The sequence below is a fragment of the Acartia tonsa genome, chromosome 5, assembly GCF_053477335.1.
Source record: "Acartia tonsa isolate MP-2025a chromosome 5, ASM5347733v1, whole genome shotgun sequence".
In the NCBI taxonomy this organism is placed as follows: Eukaryota; Metazoa; Arthropoda; class Copepoda; order Calanoida; family Acartiidae; genus Acartia; species Acartia tonsa.
The window spans coordinates 40,815,230-40,834,631 of record NC_137264.1 but is presented as its reverse complement, the minus strand read 5'-3'; the positions used below and the strand labels follow the sequence as shown (position 1 = coordinate 40,834,631).

The 19,402-nt window shown below is 30.0% G+C and overlaps 1 protein-coding gene across 4 annotated transcripts in view; it reads left to right on the top strand.

The window, feature by feature from the left end:
* The first annotated feature begins 489 nt into the window (after positions 1–489).
* LOC145320346 (uncharacterized) overlaps positions 490–19,402 on the top strand; it is a 31,721-nt gene continuing 12,808 nt past the window's right edge. For 3 of the 4 annotated variants that reach the window (XM_080162759.1, XM_080162758.1, XM_080162761.1), the window contains exons 1-10: positions 490–553; positions 2,966–2,993; positions 5,500–5,691; positions 7,255–7,307; positions 7,756–7,837; positions 10,699–10,745; positions 12,716–12,778; positions 13,081–13,131; positions 14,236–14,305; positions 16,184–16,221. In XM_080162759.1, coding sequence (XP_080018885.1) covers positions 492–553; positions 2,966–2,993; positions 5,500–5,691; positions 7,255–7,307; positions 7,756–7,837; positions 10,699–10,745; positions 12,716–12,778; positions 13,081–13,131; positions 14,236–14,305; positions 16,184–16,221 — 686 coding nt within the window. In that variant the 5' untranslated portion in view covers positions 490–491. The remainder of the gene's footprint in view (positions 554–2,965; positions 2,994–5,499; positions 5,692–7,254; positions 7,308–7,755; positions 7,838–10,698; positions 10,746–12,715; positions 12,779–13,080; positions 13,132–14,235; positions 14,306–16,183; positions 16,222–19,402) is intronic. The other variant, XM_080162760.1, reaches the window with a different exon arrangement.

Genomic DNA, 19,402 nt, shown 5'->3' with positions numbered 1-19,402 from the left:
CATGGTAGTGAGTTGCGCCTGTTTTTGGGCCAAGCCATTCCCTCTACTCTAACAATTTATGTCGCGTTCCTGACATAGCAGCAGTAGGAACCATTTTTAACGTCTTTAGTAATGTCGCGGTGTCGGAACCTATTTTTTGTAAGTCGTCTAAAATTTCTGGAATACATGATTTTTCATTATGGCTAGAAATAATCTGGAATAGAAAGATCCAATGATGCACAGCAACACTGAAGAAAAAAGTGTAAATTAAGTCTCTTTCGCGCATTTATGTTCACTGCGAGAAAATCCAACTGTGCATTATTGAGTAATGGCTATTCCAGATTATTTGTGAGCTTTCTTTTGTCAGTTAAAATTTGTATTGGTTACATGATCTATATGTTCCACCATTTGGCAGTTCGCGGCCTTTAAAGTTCATGGTTTTTTTGGGGGATAATCGTTACCAGGAACATTTTATCGGATCTATAAAAATGTTTGTGATATGCTAGGAGGAGATGGTACTGGAGAAGGCGAGACTCAAGGATATTGTGGATAATCTTGATAAAGAAGACAAGGAAAATACAGTGGATCAATATATGCATATGTCAATCAAAAAGAACTAGGATTTTTGTTTGTCTATTTTTACTACATTAGATTTTTTATGTGCAATCGTACATTTGCTTTTTTCAAGAAATTGTGCTATAATTATGCTAAAACATGCAAATTTGGCATATTTGTGTATAACCCCTCCCCTACCCCCATCCATTTATTACTTTTAAATAAAGAAATCTTTGGGTTAGGTTAGGTCATTCAAAGAAATCCCCTAAAAATAACCCATATCTTATAGTTTGAAAACAACCAGAGATCATAAAGTATAAGACAAAGGACGAAAAATGTTTATTAACTTTGGGGACCAGTGTAATGCCACTTCGTACATAGAACAAATATTCTTCTCTTTCAGTCATTTAATAACATTTATAATTGGAAAACTATAGAATAATATTTTGGCCAATTACTGGTAAACTGCTATAAGATTATCGAAGTAGCGCAGCAATATTAGATATAACATTATCCTATTTTATAAAGTAGTAAAGTTCTTTGCCTAATATTTCAATAACAATTGAACTGGTTGAGTTTTCCTTTTAAGAGAATCTTCATATTGAAGTGGCACTTCTAGGTGCTAGGGGCGCAACCGCCTGTTAAAAATATAACAAGACATAGTTTTATACCCCTTTATAGAGTAGCTGTGTTATATACCAAACAGTACACAATCATGCAGTACTATCTATCTTAAACATAATTTCCTTTCATAATTATTATGATAAAATATGTAATATGAAAAAATATCATCTTCAGGGAAACATGAGATAAATCAAGTTTAGAGAAGAAAGCAGCTTATAGTGTCCAAAAAAATGACGTCATACAATACAAATGACCAATGATAGACCCATATACATAATAATTGACCAATCGTAAAATGTATACTAGAGAAGAGAAACCGGTCCTTAAAATCATTTTAAAAATTTAAGAGTTAGACCAAAATATAAGAATTTCTTTAAATTTTATGTTAAACGTAACTAATAATTTTTAAATTTGAAAAGAAATAACAAAGATTTTAATGTCCTTTCAATTAAAAAAAGGTATTAACCTCTTAGAAATTTTTTTTTCAATATTGAAAATTTAAGTACCCCCCCCCCCCCTCCGACAGCGAACTATGAGCTCTGGCCGCAGCGCTCGGCTCCCTAGCCTACCTAGCCGCAGCGCTCGGCCCCCTTGCCTGCCTTGCCGCAGCGCTCGGCTCCCTAGCCTAAAACCTAACCTAACCTAAAATAGTTGTTCGTCGGTAGTCGGGGGGGGGTGGGTGGGGGGGGGGGTGTACAAAATTGAAAAAAAATGTTCTAAGAGGATAACACCAAAAAAAAACTTGTATCAGTTAGTTTTAAACTACAAAATTATATTATTTGTTCCAGTTTTTTACCTTAACATAACATAATATGCGGGGGTCCTCAAATTTTATTAAAAAATATTAAACAAACCAATTATAACCGCTTGTATATCTAATATATTATAACAATATAACAAACTAAGTCATTATTTACGTCAAAATAATGAAATCAAATTTTATAATATAAATAAATATTTTCTCATCTTTTGTTTTTAACAATATTTATAGTTTCATAATTGTATATTATTTTTTAAAAATTTTATACTCAAATACGTTTCTTATAAATTTATATGTTTATCCATATAGCGAAGCAAAGATATATAAACCAGATAGCAAGATATCAATAAGGTCAAATATACCTATCAAAGATTACAAAAAGTTATAGAGAAGAATATTTTTTTTTAAATGATCCATCTATCTGTCTTTAAAAGTTCTTGCAAATAATATTTTCCTGTACAATAATGTTACTGACAGACTGACGGATAAAATGATATATAGACTTGGTGCGCATGGAAATAGGAATCTTGCGCTAGCTTTATATCTTAATTAAGGAACGAATTAAATTATAGAATAACTTTGCTGATAAAAATACATTTATCATCATAATCTGTACATTCGTTCAAAAGTTAATATACATAATTTCCTAAAATGATGAATCTTAGGAGAAAAAATTATGATTTTGATGCTGCTGAAAAACGGCAAAGATTCTTTTTTTTTGTACAGCACATTTTTCTTGTGCCATTTTTTAACCCATGAAAACAATAGGATTAAAGGATATTTTTCAAACTATAAAACAAATTTTGAAGCAGATTATTTTTTTCCAGGGAGGCTTCCCTTCCCCCAAATAGTTCTAAACTTTCTATGCGTCTATAGGGAACTTCTCTATAAATATTCGGTCAGCAAGATCATAAGCCACAGACATATAGACCTTCTATTACTTTTATGAAAGGATAATTATATTATAGTTTTAATGTGAAACAACCAAGGTATGACGTACGTTCATATAGAGAGAGTAATTGATCCACTGTTTTTTTATATTTAGGATATTTTGAACATAGTCACAAATCTCAAGGTTTTTATATTATAATTGTATAGTAGGTCAAAGATTAATTTAAGGTCACTTTGAACTTAGTAAAGCATCTGACAATTTGAATTTGTATATTAACATACATAATTTTAGGGTATTTGGGTATAGTCCCTTTCGTGGCAACGCACCTTAAGGGGCGATTCTTTTTATTTTTCACTTTAGCTTTTCTCTTATTTCTAGCCACTGCGGGGGGCTCTAACCCTGAGGGGCCAATTGCCTAACTCTTTGGGGCAATCACCTAACCCAATATAACCTAACCTAAAATAACTTATAAAAAGCCATTTTAAAATACGACGAATCGCCTCTTAAGGGGCGTAGCCACGAAAGGACTATTTCCGGGTATTTTTATTAGTAAAATATTAATAAACAGATTTACCAAATTTAAATAAAAATACCCTAAAATTTGTATTATATTCTTTAACAAAATATTAACAATGTTTGGTCTAAAGCTTTTAATTAGTTTGAATTTTTTAAGTTCCAAGATGATTACATTATAATGTAAATTATTTTTAAAAATAAGTTATAATTTATTTTATGCAATTATAAAGCTACATTAACTGGTTTATTAAGAATCATTTAAATTAAATTTAAAGCTAATCTCTGTGTATTTACACTTGTACTTTTGTTAAAGGTATCATTAAATCTTAAAATGAATGAATTAGATAAATATGTTCATAAAACTGTAAAACATTCAAATAAGTATAAAAATCAAACTTTTCTTATGTCTTGCTATCATATTTAGTACAAAACCTATGTTTATTCAAGTTCTTAAGTATTCTATGAAGAATAATTAGATATAAGTCTAAAAGAAATTTTAATTTTTCCAGTCAATAAAATTAAAACAACACTAACAAAATTACTTTAATTTTGAGTCTGGCCTTGGAATATTTTAAACAATCAAGATTTTTTTTAAATATCTAAGACAAAAGTACAAATAAGTTATTGTCAAACTAAATGTTTAATGAGTAGGTAAATGAAATAAAATACGATAATGCAAATTTCAACTTATGATAAAGTAAGAGGATGTCTTCTGTACCGAAGGATCTCGCTAACCACTCAACTGAAATGTTTCTCCTTTACAGGGTAGCTTTTTATAGGTTCTGGGAAGATTCTTAATTATTTTGAGAGAGGGTACAATTACCCTCCCAAAAGAAATCACCACTAGAAAAAGAAGAACCCCCATCCAAAAAAAAATTTTTTACCTTTTATTTTTAAAACTACAATTGAGAGGTCTCTATGGGCGTAGCCGCTAGCATTAAATAAAACATTGTTTCTATTAAGTATTTTAAATTTTCTATTAATCTACCCAATATCTTTGAAATGTGTAGATGCTTGCTTATCTACTATTTGCATGATCTTCTTAAAGCTTTTTTTTATATATACAGTATTACAAATTAGTTCATTTTTTGGGACATAATTTTTGTACATTAGCATTTGTAATATAGTTACATGTAAATAGTAGTAAAGCACGTATAATAATTTGTATAGTAGATACAGTCAAAGACACTCTATGACTTACTTTATCATCAAATTATATAGAGCATTTTGTTTTTTATTGAAACATGACGTACAATATGCTGCATAAAATGAAACTAAATTTTTTTAATTTAAAAAAAAGTACATAAGAAACAACATTTTACTAGTAAAAAGTTGCTATGTTTTTATATGAATAGATGTTATCTGATTAATTTCTTCTAAATTCTGTCCTTCTAAATATATTTATTTTTTTCCTTCTATACCAGTGAGGGTAATAAAGTGATCGTAGGTATAATAGAGCAGTTAATCAACTTTTTATTGATAATTGGTTAGTAAAAATGTTTGTGTTCCTTCAGATAAATCAAGATAACCATTTGATTTTTTCTTTAAGAAAATTATGTTAATAAAAAACTATATTTTACATATTATTTACTTAATTATATTGCTACCAAAAAGTGTCAATTAAAAATCTAGTTTGTTGTCATAGCTTATTAATTCATTAACGACTTAAGAAAATATTTTTTAATATTAGAAAAGCCAGAGCCTACTGGAAAAAAAATGTTTAAAAAACTGCTCTGGTACATCTAAATCATTTATTAACCTCACTCTCAGTCTTTTCTATTTTTCTTTTCTCATCAATCTGAGGCTACAAGACAATTGATTTCATCAAACTTTCGTATTTTTTCTAGAATATACAGAATTTGTATTTACTTGAAATTTTTGTACAAGAAAATAGTGAATGATAGTTGATTTTAGCAATATTTTTCATCTTGATTATCATTAAAATTTAATATCATTTAAAAATATAATAAGTAATTAATTTCTTTATCCTAAACAATTTATAATTGTCTTGTTTCTCAAAATGATCTTAGTCTGGTGTCTCACACTTAATTACGAACAAGGAATACTATAATAAATGATTGCTATCAGCATTTGATATAATTTACTTTTAAGCATTATTCTTGTAGTATTCCTTGTTCACTCTGCAAATCCTAAAGCCTAACTAAACATTAAGATGGAAGTTGACACAGTAAAGGAGCATGTGTCAGACCTTGGCAAAACACGAGACGAGCACCTTCATTTGATCACCCAAATCAAAGACGACATTAGCACAGTACGCAAGGAAATAAAGGATGAGGCTAGTGTGCAAGAGCGCCATCTTGAAAATCAAGAGGCAGCACTCAAAGCTGAGATAAAAGATTTAAAGGTATAACAAAAAATAATGATTTCGATCAGAAAAATTAAACAAATACTTCCCCTATCAAAGGTTATTTCATCTGTAACTTTTCTGCTAATGAAATGTTGATATTTAAGCAAGTTTATTTGATTTGGAAGGGTTAAAACCATTCTATAGTTATTTACAAATATGAAATTTGGACATTTAAAATAAAGTTGAGGGTTTGACATGTGGAATATATTTCAGGTTCCAAAACACTGTTCCTAAAAAGAAATTTACACTATTTTTAATTAACTTATAGTAACAATACGTTAAAGTAACTTAATACAAAGAATAATTATTATACCTGAAACTAGAGGAATTTACTAGACAAAGGTTGTTATCAATGTCAAGGATGGCAATTAGTAATCTAACTATAAGATTATTATATCAAAAGGCTGGATATTTTAACTATATTGCTTTGTGATTAGGAATGAAAAAATGTATGTATTATCTTTAACGAAAGGAATGCCAAATAATATGTTTTCAAAAAAAGAATAGTTTAAAATTTTAAAAAGAGATAATAGTGATTGAAAATTCAATCTATTGGGCTAAATGATAAAGACTAATTTTACATGTACAGGTAGTGTACAAAAATTAAGCAAAACTAGTTAAATAAATATCTAATTTGTATTCAAAGATTTAATTAAACACAAAATATTTAGTAATTAGTATTTCAAAAAAAGGTAGTTGTTGCTTTTTCTTTTTATTTCTTATTTATTTAAAATTAATAAGGATGACAACATCTATAAAAGGAAAACTTTGAAATCAAAGGGAAGAACAAACGAACACAACAACTTGTAGAGTGTCCAAACTAAAAAAGCGGAATAGTAATATAATTGTATATAAACTAGTTGCAAAATTGTGTCTATACAGGATTCTGTTTAAAGGCATACTCATATTTTTAGGACTTGATTATGAGAAAAAAATTATTGAGTTTTTACTCTTTCTAAATTGTAACTAACTGTTGCAGGAATCATCATCTAAAGTTTTAAATTGATAGGACAATTATGACAAATAGGTCTAACCATGACGTACGGACTGACCATTGTAGATTAAATATAAATTAAATATAAATGTAGAATACATATTAAAGCTAACTAATAGAAATAAAGCTTCTGTATTGTGCTAAAAAAAAATTTTAAATAAAATATAAGTTTAATATCTAGTAATGAAAATTGAAAATGTTTATCTGTGCTAAATTTAACTGTGCATAAAAGAAAATATTTTTTCACTCTTTCATTTCCAAAATAATTAAAACTTTACAAAAAGAAAATGGATTTATTATTTCTTTTTATATACGTCTCTCCTGAAAGATCTCTTAAAAAGCTTTTCCAGCAATTCACCATATTCAGGGAAGCTAAGTTATGATCATAGGGCAAAACTTTAAAGGGCCAACCATACCCCCCCCCCCCCCCCCTCCCCATTTATTTGGTAATTGATCCTATGCCACCTCTTTTGGATGAGCCTCCTAAATGCTACAGGTGAAGCCATTTTTGAGAGTACAACAAAAAAATATGTATATCCTATTATATAAATATGTATATATTTTAGGAATCCACAGAAAACGCCATCAACTCACTACAGAATGAATTTGTTGGAATCAGGTAAAACAATTTCTGGAGTATTTTGTAAGCTTCTGTAAACTAATGATCTGTTTAGTTTACCAAAAGCCTTGATAGAGTGCACATCTGCGTTTGTTTAGTTAAACCGATCTTGCTATATATGTGTGTCTTTGATGAGGATAACTAGACACCGCAATATCCGCCAAAAGTGTATGTCTTCAAAATTTCAAATAAAATCTTACCTGAAAACAAATTGCTACTATCCTAAAGAATACAGAAAGTGCTTTATTGCGTTGTAAAGGGGGCAAAAATTGATCATATACGTGGTCAAAAGAAATTATGAAAAAAAGAAACCTCAAACCTATTTCTACCCCAATAGCTCTGTGAGAAATTGAGTTAATGTATGGGTCGCTTTCCATTGAGGGATTATTTTCTGGAATGGGCCCATTTATTTATGGTTAACAGTAACATTTAAATCTTATTATTTTAGATCGAGTGTAAAGAGCAGTGCAGATAAAATGGAAACAATTTCAGCAGACATTACAAATAAAGTTCAATACATTGATACTGTGGTAAAAAAATAGTTAAATAAATGGATATAGAAAATGTGGATATTAAGATAGGTTCTCACGTCACAGCGCCTTACGTTGTTACTTTTCCACTACTAAAATTATTTGTTATTATTTGGCACTTTAGTCACGTTCCATCAAATAATCACAACACGTTAAATAATAAATTTAGCATCAAACGTATTGTTACAATTAAATTTACGAACTGTACACCTGTATGTGCATATAATATGTCATTACGCGGCATATGCACATATATTTCAGGTGTGCCAACTTGAAAACAAAAATTTTACCACAAATATTATTTTCGGATAAAATATTTTTTTATTATTCAAACATTTTTTTAAAACATAAATGTAAATTTATATAGGTATGAAAGTTTCTATGGGCTTGTGGAGCAAGAGACCCCCCAAAACTAAGATTAGGAGTTCTTAGCTTATTTTTAAAGATATCAACCTGATTTTTTTGAAGAAAACGTTTTTAAAAATTACTGAACCAAGTAACCATCACACATTTCATTTTGGGACTTTCCTTCTAGGGGCTTGTGGAGCAGAAGACCCCCCAAAACACTAAAAATAGGAGGTCTGAGCTTATTTTTAAAGATATCAACCTGATTTTTTAAAGAAAACTTTTTTTAAAAATAACTGAACTAAGTAATCATTACATATTTCATTTTGGGACTTTCCTTCCAGTGGTTGGTGGAGCAAGAGACCCCCCAAAACTAAAAATAGAAGTTCTGTGCTTATTTTTAAAGATATTAATCTGATTTTTTTCAAGAAAACTTTTTTTAAAATAACTGAACTAAGTACCATTACACATTTCATTTAGTAACTTTCCTTCTAGGGGCTTGTGGAGCAAAAGAACACCAAACTAAAAATATTAGTTTGAGCTCATTTTTATAGATATTAAGCTGATATATTAATGAAACCTTTTTCACATAACTGAACTACGTATTCACAACAGATTTTTTAAAAATCAGGTTGATGTCTTTAAAAATAAGGTCAGAACTAATATTTTTAGTTTTGGGGGGTCTTTTGCCCCACTAGCCCCTAGAAGGAAAGTCCTAAAATGAAATCTGTACAGATTACTTAGTTTGTTTATGTTAAAAGTTTTCTTTAAAAATTCAGATTGGTTTTTTTAAAATAAGCTCAGAACTCATATTTTCATTGTTTTGGGGGTCTTTTGCCCAACTAGTCCCTAGAAGGAAAGTCCCAAAATAAAATGTGTAATTGTTACTTACTCAACCTGATTTTTAAAAAGAAAACTTTATTAACATAACCGAACTAGGTAACCATTACACATTTCATTTTGGGACTTTCCTTCTAGCAACTAGGCTGATAACTATAAAAAACAAGCCCACACGTCCCTCCCAAAATTTGATACTGAATTTCATTTCCTATAAGTGTACATTGTACAAACTCCCCCCCCCCCTCTCTTTTTACAGTAAGTTTTAAAAATGTGTTTATAGTTGGCCAAATTTTAAAATGTATAGCTCTGCTTAATAACATTTTTACAGATTTCTGAAGTACAAATTAAAACCTTATAAAAGCAATTAAAATCTACATCTGACCATAAGATATCAGGCTATACTATGTGCAGTAGTGGTTAGTACCGTCTTACCCATAGTTTGCGCCTTCCTTCTAAGGTTAGAGGTATGGATTGGTCTCTAATATAGGCTTCCTTATCTCAGTTAACACATACCTTTACATAAAATAATGACCCCATTTTTATAAAAAGTAAGACATTTTGTTCTAGTGATCAGGATGAAAAGAAATTGCTAGATTTAAAGATCACATACTTTTATGGAAAATAATTACATAAATGAATGAAATATATCGATCAAATGTGGCGACCCTGAAATTGAATGGAGAAATTTGTGACGCACAAGAAATCAAAATTAGTGTTTATTAAGGCGCCGTGTCACATACCCTGATAAAATATTTTCCCAGCGCTGGCTAATATAACGATAGCAAACATTCCCTCCACATTTTGACTCTATCACATCCCATCCTCTGACCATAGAGGAAGGTATTGACTAATTTTTCAGGACCATATTGGCAACCTAAGTTGACGACTAAAATTCCCCTTTCACAATATCAATATTCTATATCCATTGTTAAGTTTAGAGTTAAATTTGTTTTGTTTTTTTCATAGATAGATTAATTTCGTTAGTAAGTTCTATAGTCAAGAAAGTAGCACACTCAAAATTCATTAAAGTTTTATCCATGATTTAGCAAGGAAATATCTAAGATCATATATAAAACATAGATTTTTCAACCCACCTAGAAAAGGCAGAAAGTCTTTAGCCATTGCCATTGCCAAAAAAAATGAATTACGGACAATTCATCTCTAAAATTGTCTACTATCTTGTATTGACCAAATCTCTGGCATTGAATGTACTCTGAAAATACAAAATTGACATTAACACTGTTGTAAACATTTTATGGTCCAATTACTAAACACATTTATATTGGAGTTTCAATATTAACAGTATGGATACATAACCTTTACATACTGTAGACCAAATCATATATAAATTTCTAGGCTTGCCTCTATGTTAGGGTTTCCTGCTTATTTCAATATTAGAATATCATACAGGTTTTAATAAGTATACCTATCATGTTATTTATGATGACTCTAAAACTTCAGGGTACAAGCTTGCAATACGTTTCTTAACCTTGCCTAACATGACATAGCCTTAAAGTGTTATCAAGATATGCAAACCGAACATTGTGTTAGAAGTGTTTAAGGATGAACATTTTTTTCCTTGTCAGATACAGTAGTAATGTCTGAGAAAAACAGTATTTATGAAAAAAACAAGTGAATTATAGCAAAGTGACGTTACTAATAAATATTTTGTTTAGGTTGAGAGTTTAAAAGAAGATATATGGGAATTGGATTCTGCTAATAGGTATGTAAATGTTTGGTTTTTTTTAATGATAAAAAATAAATTTTATGTTTTTGCTATTTGCTAGATAACCTTGATGACTTTTCAGATTCTAGACCTCTCCAGTTCCACGCACTTTGAAACATACTCGTCTTATTTGCGGTGTTAAGCGTTTATTCGCCCTGTAGACAAACAACCCTTTGATTGCAAGAAAATTGGCTTAGAAGCAGCGTTGCGGAGCCGTTTGATTTTGGTGCGGCTCCGGCTCCGGCTCTGACCTAAAATCAAGAAAAACTCGACATATTTTTTTCCCCACGTCTATTTTTGACTTTTGAAGGTTTTAAAAGTTCAATTTTTGATAAAAATGACCTTGAAAAACTTAAAAAGGGCATTTCCGCATGACAAAACAGAGTTACCAAATTATAATTTATAAAAAAAATCTCTTTATTTATCTAGTCCGGAGCCGGAGCCGTTTTTTAACAAAAACTACGGCTCCGGCAAAATATGGCGGCTCCACGGCTCCCGGCTCGGGCTCCGCAACACTGCTTAGAAGTCCTAACTGTGAATTGCATTTTTACGTCTTTTATTTATAACGCGGTGTTAGGCCGAGATTCGTACCTATTATCTTCCTGACAAGGAGCAGATACACTACGTGATTTGCCACAGTCGTCGCGAGTACATGTTGACGTTATGTGATTGACATCTTAACCTTACAAAGCTAACCTTTATAAAAAACTATTTCAGCAAAAATGTATTATTAGAATCGTCCTTGTTTGATATGCAATATTGACTATTATTGTTGAATTAATAAAAGTTTTGATGAAATGAGTCCTGCAGTATTTCAAGTTTTAGTAACTTGTCAACTCCTCAAACTTACCAAGTTTGGTGAGTTTTCAGAGATAGATATTCAATGATTCTAAAAAATTCTGATATAGCCCAAAGCCATCCCGAAGACTACGAGAAGCTTTAACAAACAAAAAAACACATATCTTTAGTTTCTGAGATCTTTCAATCAAGTAATATCTCAAGTAATATCAAGTAATTAGAACCGGTTCTCAACTATACAAAATACGGACGGACGTACGGACGGACCGACCCTAATTTCTACGAGAATAAAAATTTATGTCCGCAGAAAGCTGTTCATAATGTGATGAGAGAAATAACCCCTTTCCCACTTTACAAAACAATATCCAAATGTTGAGTATGTTTTAAAAGCAATACATTTCTGGTAAAAGGTTTATTTGTAGGTGGAAAGCTTAAAATAGAAAAAAACGGCCTTCAATATGAAATACAGCATTATAATGGACCTAATTGACGTTCTTTTTTCATCTTGCTCATTAAAATATATGTATACTACTATTTTTAGTTTTACTTTTGCAACTTAAAAAGATTTGACCTAGAAATAAAATTACTTTTTCTGTATTCACCAAAATATTTTCAAACATAAAAAAAATACTATAAAGTCTTATCATAAACAAAAGTTTTCGTAGTGAAGATACCCTACAATTGGCTCATATCTTTAATTGCGACAACTACTATATCTAATTACTAGCGGCTTCGCCCCTAGCCTCTAGTGGCTTTGCCCCAAAAGGTGATAAAAAAAATTAATATTTATTGTTTTTAGTGAGAGAATGTTGCTATTCTTTCATTCAAAATAAATGCTAGAATAAAAAATAATAAAGGGCAGCCTGCGGCAGCCTGTAGCAGAGCAAAATAAAAAATAAGGGGGGGATTTTTTTGTTTTTGAAGGGGTTAGGGGTGTCCCACCCCACAAGAAAATAGCTTAAACCCACCACAGGACCAATAGGTATATACCCTCAAGAGTAGAATCTGATCTTAAGCTTCAGACGGACAGACAGACGGACAGACATCGTTCTACTTTGTATTATAGATTTACATAACTTTGGCAAATAATTTTTTAGCGAACTGTCCAAAATGTACAAAATTTAAAATAAAAAGAACTAACATTTTTTTAAAATCTTTTCTTTTTTTAGGAATAATGTTATTTTCTATGGAGTAAAAGAAGAATCTGGTATGAATGCTGAACAAACTATTAGGTAATATACTGACAGACAGACTTATTTAGAATTAGATAGATGTATAGATAGACACAGAACATAATAATGGTAGTAAGAAAAAATGTATGAAAATATTTATATACTACTTAATTCAATCTAAATTTTCTTTTTAACTTAGCGACTAGGTTAAGAGGTCTTTGAACAACAAAAAGTAAAAGTAGTAAAACTAAAAGGGTTGATACATTTGCAAAGTAAATAGCCTAAAACCGAATTCAAGCAAACTTAAAATAGTTCAGAAGTTCCAAACAGAAGGATGATAATTTTATTATTTGTTTATCCAGGCAAATTTTCAAGACTCAATTAAACCTTGGACGTGATATTGTAATTACAAGGTAAACTTTTTATAATTTCTGCTACAAAATAATTGTCTGTCTACAGCTTTATATCATAGTCTAATCTATCTTTTTATCTATCTATCCCTATCAGAGGCTTTCAGCTAATATTAGTTTAAATATCTGTATATCAATCTATCGAAAATTCTGTATAGCTTCCTAATTGGAAATCTATCTATCTATCTATCTGTATTAGGGTAAAGAAATGGAAGGGTGTGACTATCAGAGGAACTCAGCTAATAATAGTTTATATATCTGTATATCTATCTATCTGTATTAGGGTAAAGAAAGGGAAGGGTGTGACTATCAAAGAAACTTAGCTAATAATAGTTTATATATCTATCTATCTATTGGTATTAGGGTAAAGAAAGGGAAGGGTGTGACTATCAGAGGAACTCAGCTAATAATAGTTTATATATCTATCTATCTATCTGTATTAGGGTAAAGAAAGGGAAGGGTGTGACTATCAGAGGAACTCAGCTTATAATAGTTTATATATCTGTATATCTATCTATCTGTATAAGGGTAAAGAAAGAGAAGGGTGTGACTATCAGAGGAACTCAGCTAATAATAGTTTATATATCTGTATATCTATCTGTATTAGGGTAAAGAAAGGGAAGGGTGTGACTATCAAAGGAACTCAGCTTATAATAGTTTATATATCTGTCTATCTATTTGTATTAGGGTAAAGAAAGGGAAGAGTGTGACTATCAGAGGAACTCAGCTAATAATAGTTTATATATCTATCTATCTATCTATCTGTATTAGGGTAAAGAAAGGGAAGGGTGTGACTATCAGAGGAACTCAGCTAATAATAGTTTATATATCTGTATATCTATCTATCTGTATTAGGGTAAAGAAAGGGAAGAGTGTGACTATCAGAGGAACTCAGCTAATAATAGTTTATATATCTATCTATCTGTATTAGGGTAAAGAAAGGGAAGGGTGTGACTATCAGAGGAACTCAGCTAATAATAGTTTATATATCTGTATATCTATCTATCTATCTATCTGTATTAGGGTAAAGAAAGGGAAGGGTGTGACTATCAGAGGAACTCAGCTAATAATAGTTTATATATCTGTATATCTATCTATCTGTATTAGGGTAAAGAAAGGGAAGGGTGTGACTATCAGAGGAACTCAGCCAATAACCGTCTGTCTACAAACTTTCAAGGTGAACTATATTGTTCTATATAAACCATTCAAAATAAAGTAATTTAACAATTTGGCTAAAAATACTTTGTATTACATTAGAATTATTTCAAGGCTTTGTTGAATTCGAAAAGCTTCACCACATTTGTTACAGGCCGAAAATCATTATTATTATATCATATAAAAGCCATACAAATGATTTGTCCTGAAATGTTGTTTTGGATGGCTTGGTTGCAGCTTGTATCATTCATAAAAAAAATCATGACTATACCTAAAAATATTCCACCAACGGGCTCAAGATAAAAATCTATTAAAATTTTTAAAACATCAACTGTATTTCAAGAACACTTTGAAAGTTAAAAAATTCCAGACATCAAAATGGGTTAATAAAAGTCATACAAACTGTTATTTTCTTCACAATAACAAATCAATAGAAATTCTAAGGACAACTTAGTTGAATAGAAATAGTTGATACTACTTTCGAAGAAGTATAGTTACCATGATGCCTTCCTTCCTAAACACTGAATAGAAGAAGAATATCGCAAATTGTCTTAATCTTTATTATTACGTAACATGATATCTGTATGTCTGTACTGAAGGATCTTGCTAACCGCTGAACCGATATGGTTCTCCTTTATAAAATAGATTCTCATACGTCTTGGGAAGGTTTTTATTTATTTTTGGAAAGAGTACCACCACCCTCTCAAAAGAAATTAAAAAAACATAACTAACCCCATCTCGCGGCCAAGAAATATTTTTGATAAACAGCTGATCATAACTGGGAAAAAACATTTTCATTCTTTATGAAAGAAATTAAGAACTTGAAACACTAATATAAATATGACTATGACATATGAAAACGTCTATGTGCTATTCTACAAAAATCAAACGAAATATTATGTTAATAACCCTTTTTGATTTTATTTATTTTTGCAGATTTTTATGCAATTTTGGAGGATTTTGCACACAAATTTTTAGCGAGTCTTAATAATTTTAGTGAGGCAGTGAGCCACAAAGTTTTTTTAAGAATCCACCTCTTGTCTTTATGAGTATTCATATAAATATATTGAAACTAATATAAATGAATATGTAAACAATACATATCTTCAATCATTAAGTATATAGATAACTCGTCGAATCTAGCAAATGAGTTTATGCTCCTTTCTTCTATGTCTTTCTTTATTTATATATCTCCAAAAATGAAAATATTTTCTTTAGTTGTTGAAAACACCATGCATTTTAAGTTTGACATTATTCAATAAAGTTTTAGGATTTGAATAAAAAGTTTTTATCCATTCTTTCACTGTCACATTATCATAAAATGTGGCTCACTGCTCACTTTTTTGGCTCACTGCCTTACTTAAATAGTGAGGAAAAGATTTTTTATCGAAGCAAAAGTTTTTTTAAAATAAATATTAGGCGAGATCTAGGCTATAGACAGACACACATGTACAGATGGATAGTTAGGCATAATGTTACTTTTATATATGCCCTATTACTTGTATGCCCTTTGCCCTTAGACGTTTAATGTAATTTTAATATTTAGAGTGGGTAAATTAAGTGATCCAAAGTTTGAGGTGGGTAAACACCCACTTTCCCCCCCCCCCCTTCCCTTGGACATCCCTGGCCTCTAGATCCTCTTATTGAAAAAATAGCATAAAACCATCCTAAGATGAACCTACATATATAAGACTTCCATGAGAAGCATAACTCAATCAGACCATTTCTGAGTTTTTCTTTACTTTTTTTATAAGGAAGTGTCAACATGCAATCTAAATTATTAAATTTTTATCAGCAGTAAAATAGTAAAATTAGTTATCCCTTTAAAAACCTAAAACATTAATTATTCAATTCTTTTAATCTTTGACTATTTTCACCTATTGAAATTCTTATCTTTTAGGATAAAATGGAGGTTCTAGCTAAATCAAAACTTTTAAGGTAAGTAAATAAGATAAAAGCATCGACAATTGTATCCAATAGTAGCAGATCTTTTCAAGTCAGGTTTATGCAAGGACTGTGTTTCGGAACGCAATGCCTAGCCGTTCTCGAAATCTTATCTTCAAGCCCTCCGAATGACCAACATAGTGAAGTTTACGAATGTGTATTTATTACCATGAAAACAGTGAGTCTAAAACAAAAATATAAGAATTAATTACATAAAATTAATGGTTATTATTTTTGTGACATCGAGGTTGCGTGATTTCAATTTAATAAAAAATATGAAATTTCTAAAAAACTTTAAATTGGCACGAAACATATTAAATCGCATCAGAAATTGATAATTTTAGAATAAAATGATCAACAATATAAAGGAAAATATTCGTATGTTAAAACTTAGCAGTTAAATGGTCTATTTATTGAAAAATTAATGTTTTAAATTTCTTCATAAATTTGTACCATTCTACGCTTATTTTCAAGAATTAAAAGATAAATTCTTACCACATATGATGTCAAACTAAGCAGGAAGGCTTATTTGAGATATTCCACACATCAGAGCGCATGTATATTCAAGCAATACATTATTTTCATTCACGTAGCTCCTCACGTGGGACTAATCAAAGGAAAAGTGCGCGTTTCTTTTGTTCATTTACAAGCCACACGCCGCGCGGAGATAGTTAGGAATGCCGCGTAACACACTCATTCTCTAGGAAATTTGGTGTAAGGAAACAGGGATTAATGGGTTCGAACTTGCCAGGGAATACAAGAAATACATACCGAAACACACCCGTCTATTCACTGGGAATCGAACACAATACCTCATCTTTGCAATATGCATGCAGACAGTGTCCACGAAATCACAATCTCACAACACATAAACCACAAGAGTTTAAAATGTCATGGCCATAAGGCCTAAAATTGGTTATGGTAACTTACGAATACCACAATAACTCAAACCGACTCCACTACCACATAAGGATAGGAATAAGGAATGGGAAAAGCATTCAACATTCATGAAATGCACATTTACCACTCACACATCTCATTATATCATGGCCTCATAATCTCAATAAAATTAGAATTACAGACCATGTAATTGCGAATACATGAATTAATAATCAATAGTACCTAAACCTTGATTAGGTACCTACATAATAAAATAGGCAAATGATTTTTATATTAAAAATCGCATCAATAATTAAATAATCAACTCAAACTTTTTTCATCAAAAGAAAGAAAGATTAAATAATGACATCTTTTCTACTAAATCTTTTTGCTAAAAAAGAAAAGTAAAATTGCATAAAAAACTTCTCAATAATTAGAATTTTTCTCCGGCGGAAAAATACTCGTGCTTACATCTAAACATTTTTCAGATAAGATAAGTAAGATCCTTAAATCTAAACATGTTTAATAAAATAGATACTTAAATCTAAATAAAATATGACTGTAAAAAAAATCATCAAACTTCGGAAAATTAAAATTTCATAATTTTAAATCTTCGTGAATCAAAATTGCGTAAAATTAAAATTGCAATTAAAATATGCAAGTTAAATTTACCAAATAAAACAAAAGCTCAATATAAGAAAAGAACTTCTCTAAATGCTGAATTTGCAATTTCTCTCTGTTTTAAGAAGAAAGCAACTTATACATATTCAAACAGTCATAATTAAGGCAATTTGGGGCCTCAGTCAGAGTGAATCCCTCAAGATACAAACTAACAAATCCTTCAAATATTAATAATGCCATGTTCCAGCTATCCTGTCGGACGTTATGTCTTTCCATCACAACTTTTGATATTGCATAATTTCCAACAGGATTTCTGGCGCAGGGCTGCATCAACTGAAAATAAACATAATTAGTGATGTTTAAATCAAATTAAATAAAAAGAATCATGAAATAATTCAAGAAACTTTTAAATCATCAATCAAAGCGTCGAAAAAAAAATAAAAAAAATTATCTTATGCTTTAGTTTTGCCGTTCTGCGGTATGTCTGGCCGAGGAAACAGAGCTAAGATACACCGTAGAGCGGTCTTATTAAGCATAATTCTACGATACTCAAAGAATCTACTTAATTCAAGGCGAAAAAAATCTGCATTTTTTCTTTAGGTACATCAGTTCAAAGGTAAATAGTAATAATTTTAATATGCATGTAATATTAAATTATTTATGTGATTATAATAAATCATAAAGAAATATTTAAATGATGTAAAAATCTCATTTTGTTAATTTCTTATCATATCAAATTTCAATCCAACAAGGATAAAAATGTTTATATCTGCAAAGGTACCTAGGAAATTTTCCGCGAAAAAAATCCCTGGTCCCGGAAAGACTTAAATCATTGAAAGAACTTGCGTAAACGTATAAAAAACTTAAGTTTGCATTTCAAATGAAAAAAATCTTGCATCGATTTGAAAGTTTAAACGAAATTGTATCAAAATTTGCGTTACTTATAAATCTTAAGAAATGGTTAATTTCTTTTTTAAAAAAAATACTATTGAAGCAGTATTTTAATATATGCGATAAAAATGAAGGTAGAGTTAATTTAAAATATGCATAGTTTATCTTAAATTAATTCTGTGATATTAATATAAATTAATAATCAATATTTTAATAATATCATACATCGTGTTCATTATTATAAATGCTTAAACATGAACGAAAAATATATGTACCTAGGAAAATAATTGCCAAATGTATTTTCTCAAGGTTTAAAATTGTCCGAAATCGCTAGGTACGTATATTACTACGAATCTCTGCTCTCGGAATGAAAAAAAATCTTTACGCGTGGATTAATAGGAATCCCAGCTCCCGGAGTGAAAGAAAACTTTTGTACATGAATTGTTAAGAATCTCTGCCTCCGGAATGAAAGAAAATCTTTGATTTGCTTACAAATTTAAACAAATATCTTGATTTTTGCGATAATCTTTTAAAATAATAACGAGGAATATCTTAAACATTATCATAATAATATTACATGTTGTGTTCTTTACTTTAATGCATTATTTCATATGAGAACCTGAGAAATAACATTTTTTAAGTAAACGTGAACCATAAAAAATACATTTTTCGAGGTATTTTAATTCTGCAAAATTCATTTGGTAGTTAATATACACGAACTTTTGCTTTTCAAAATCATACTTAAAGAAACAAAATCTTTTAAAATCTGCTTTAAAAGTCTAAA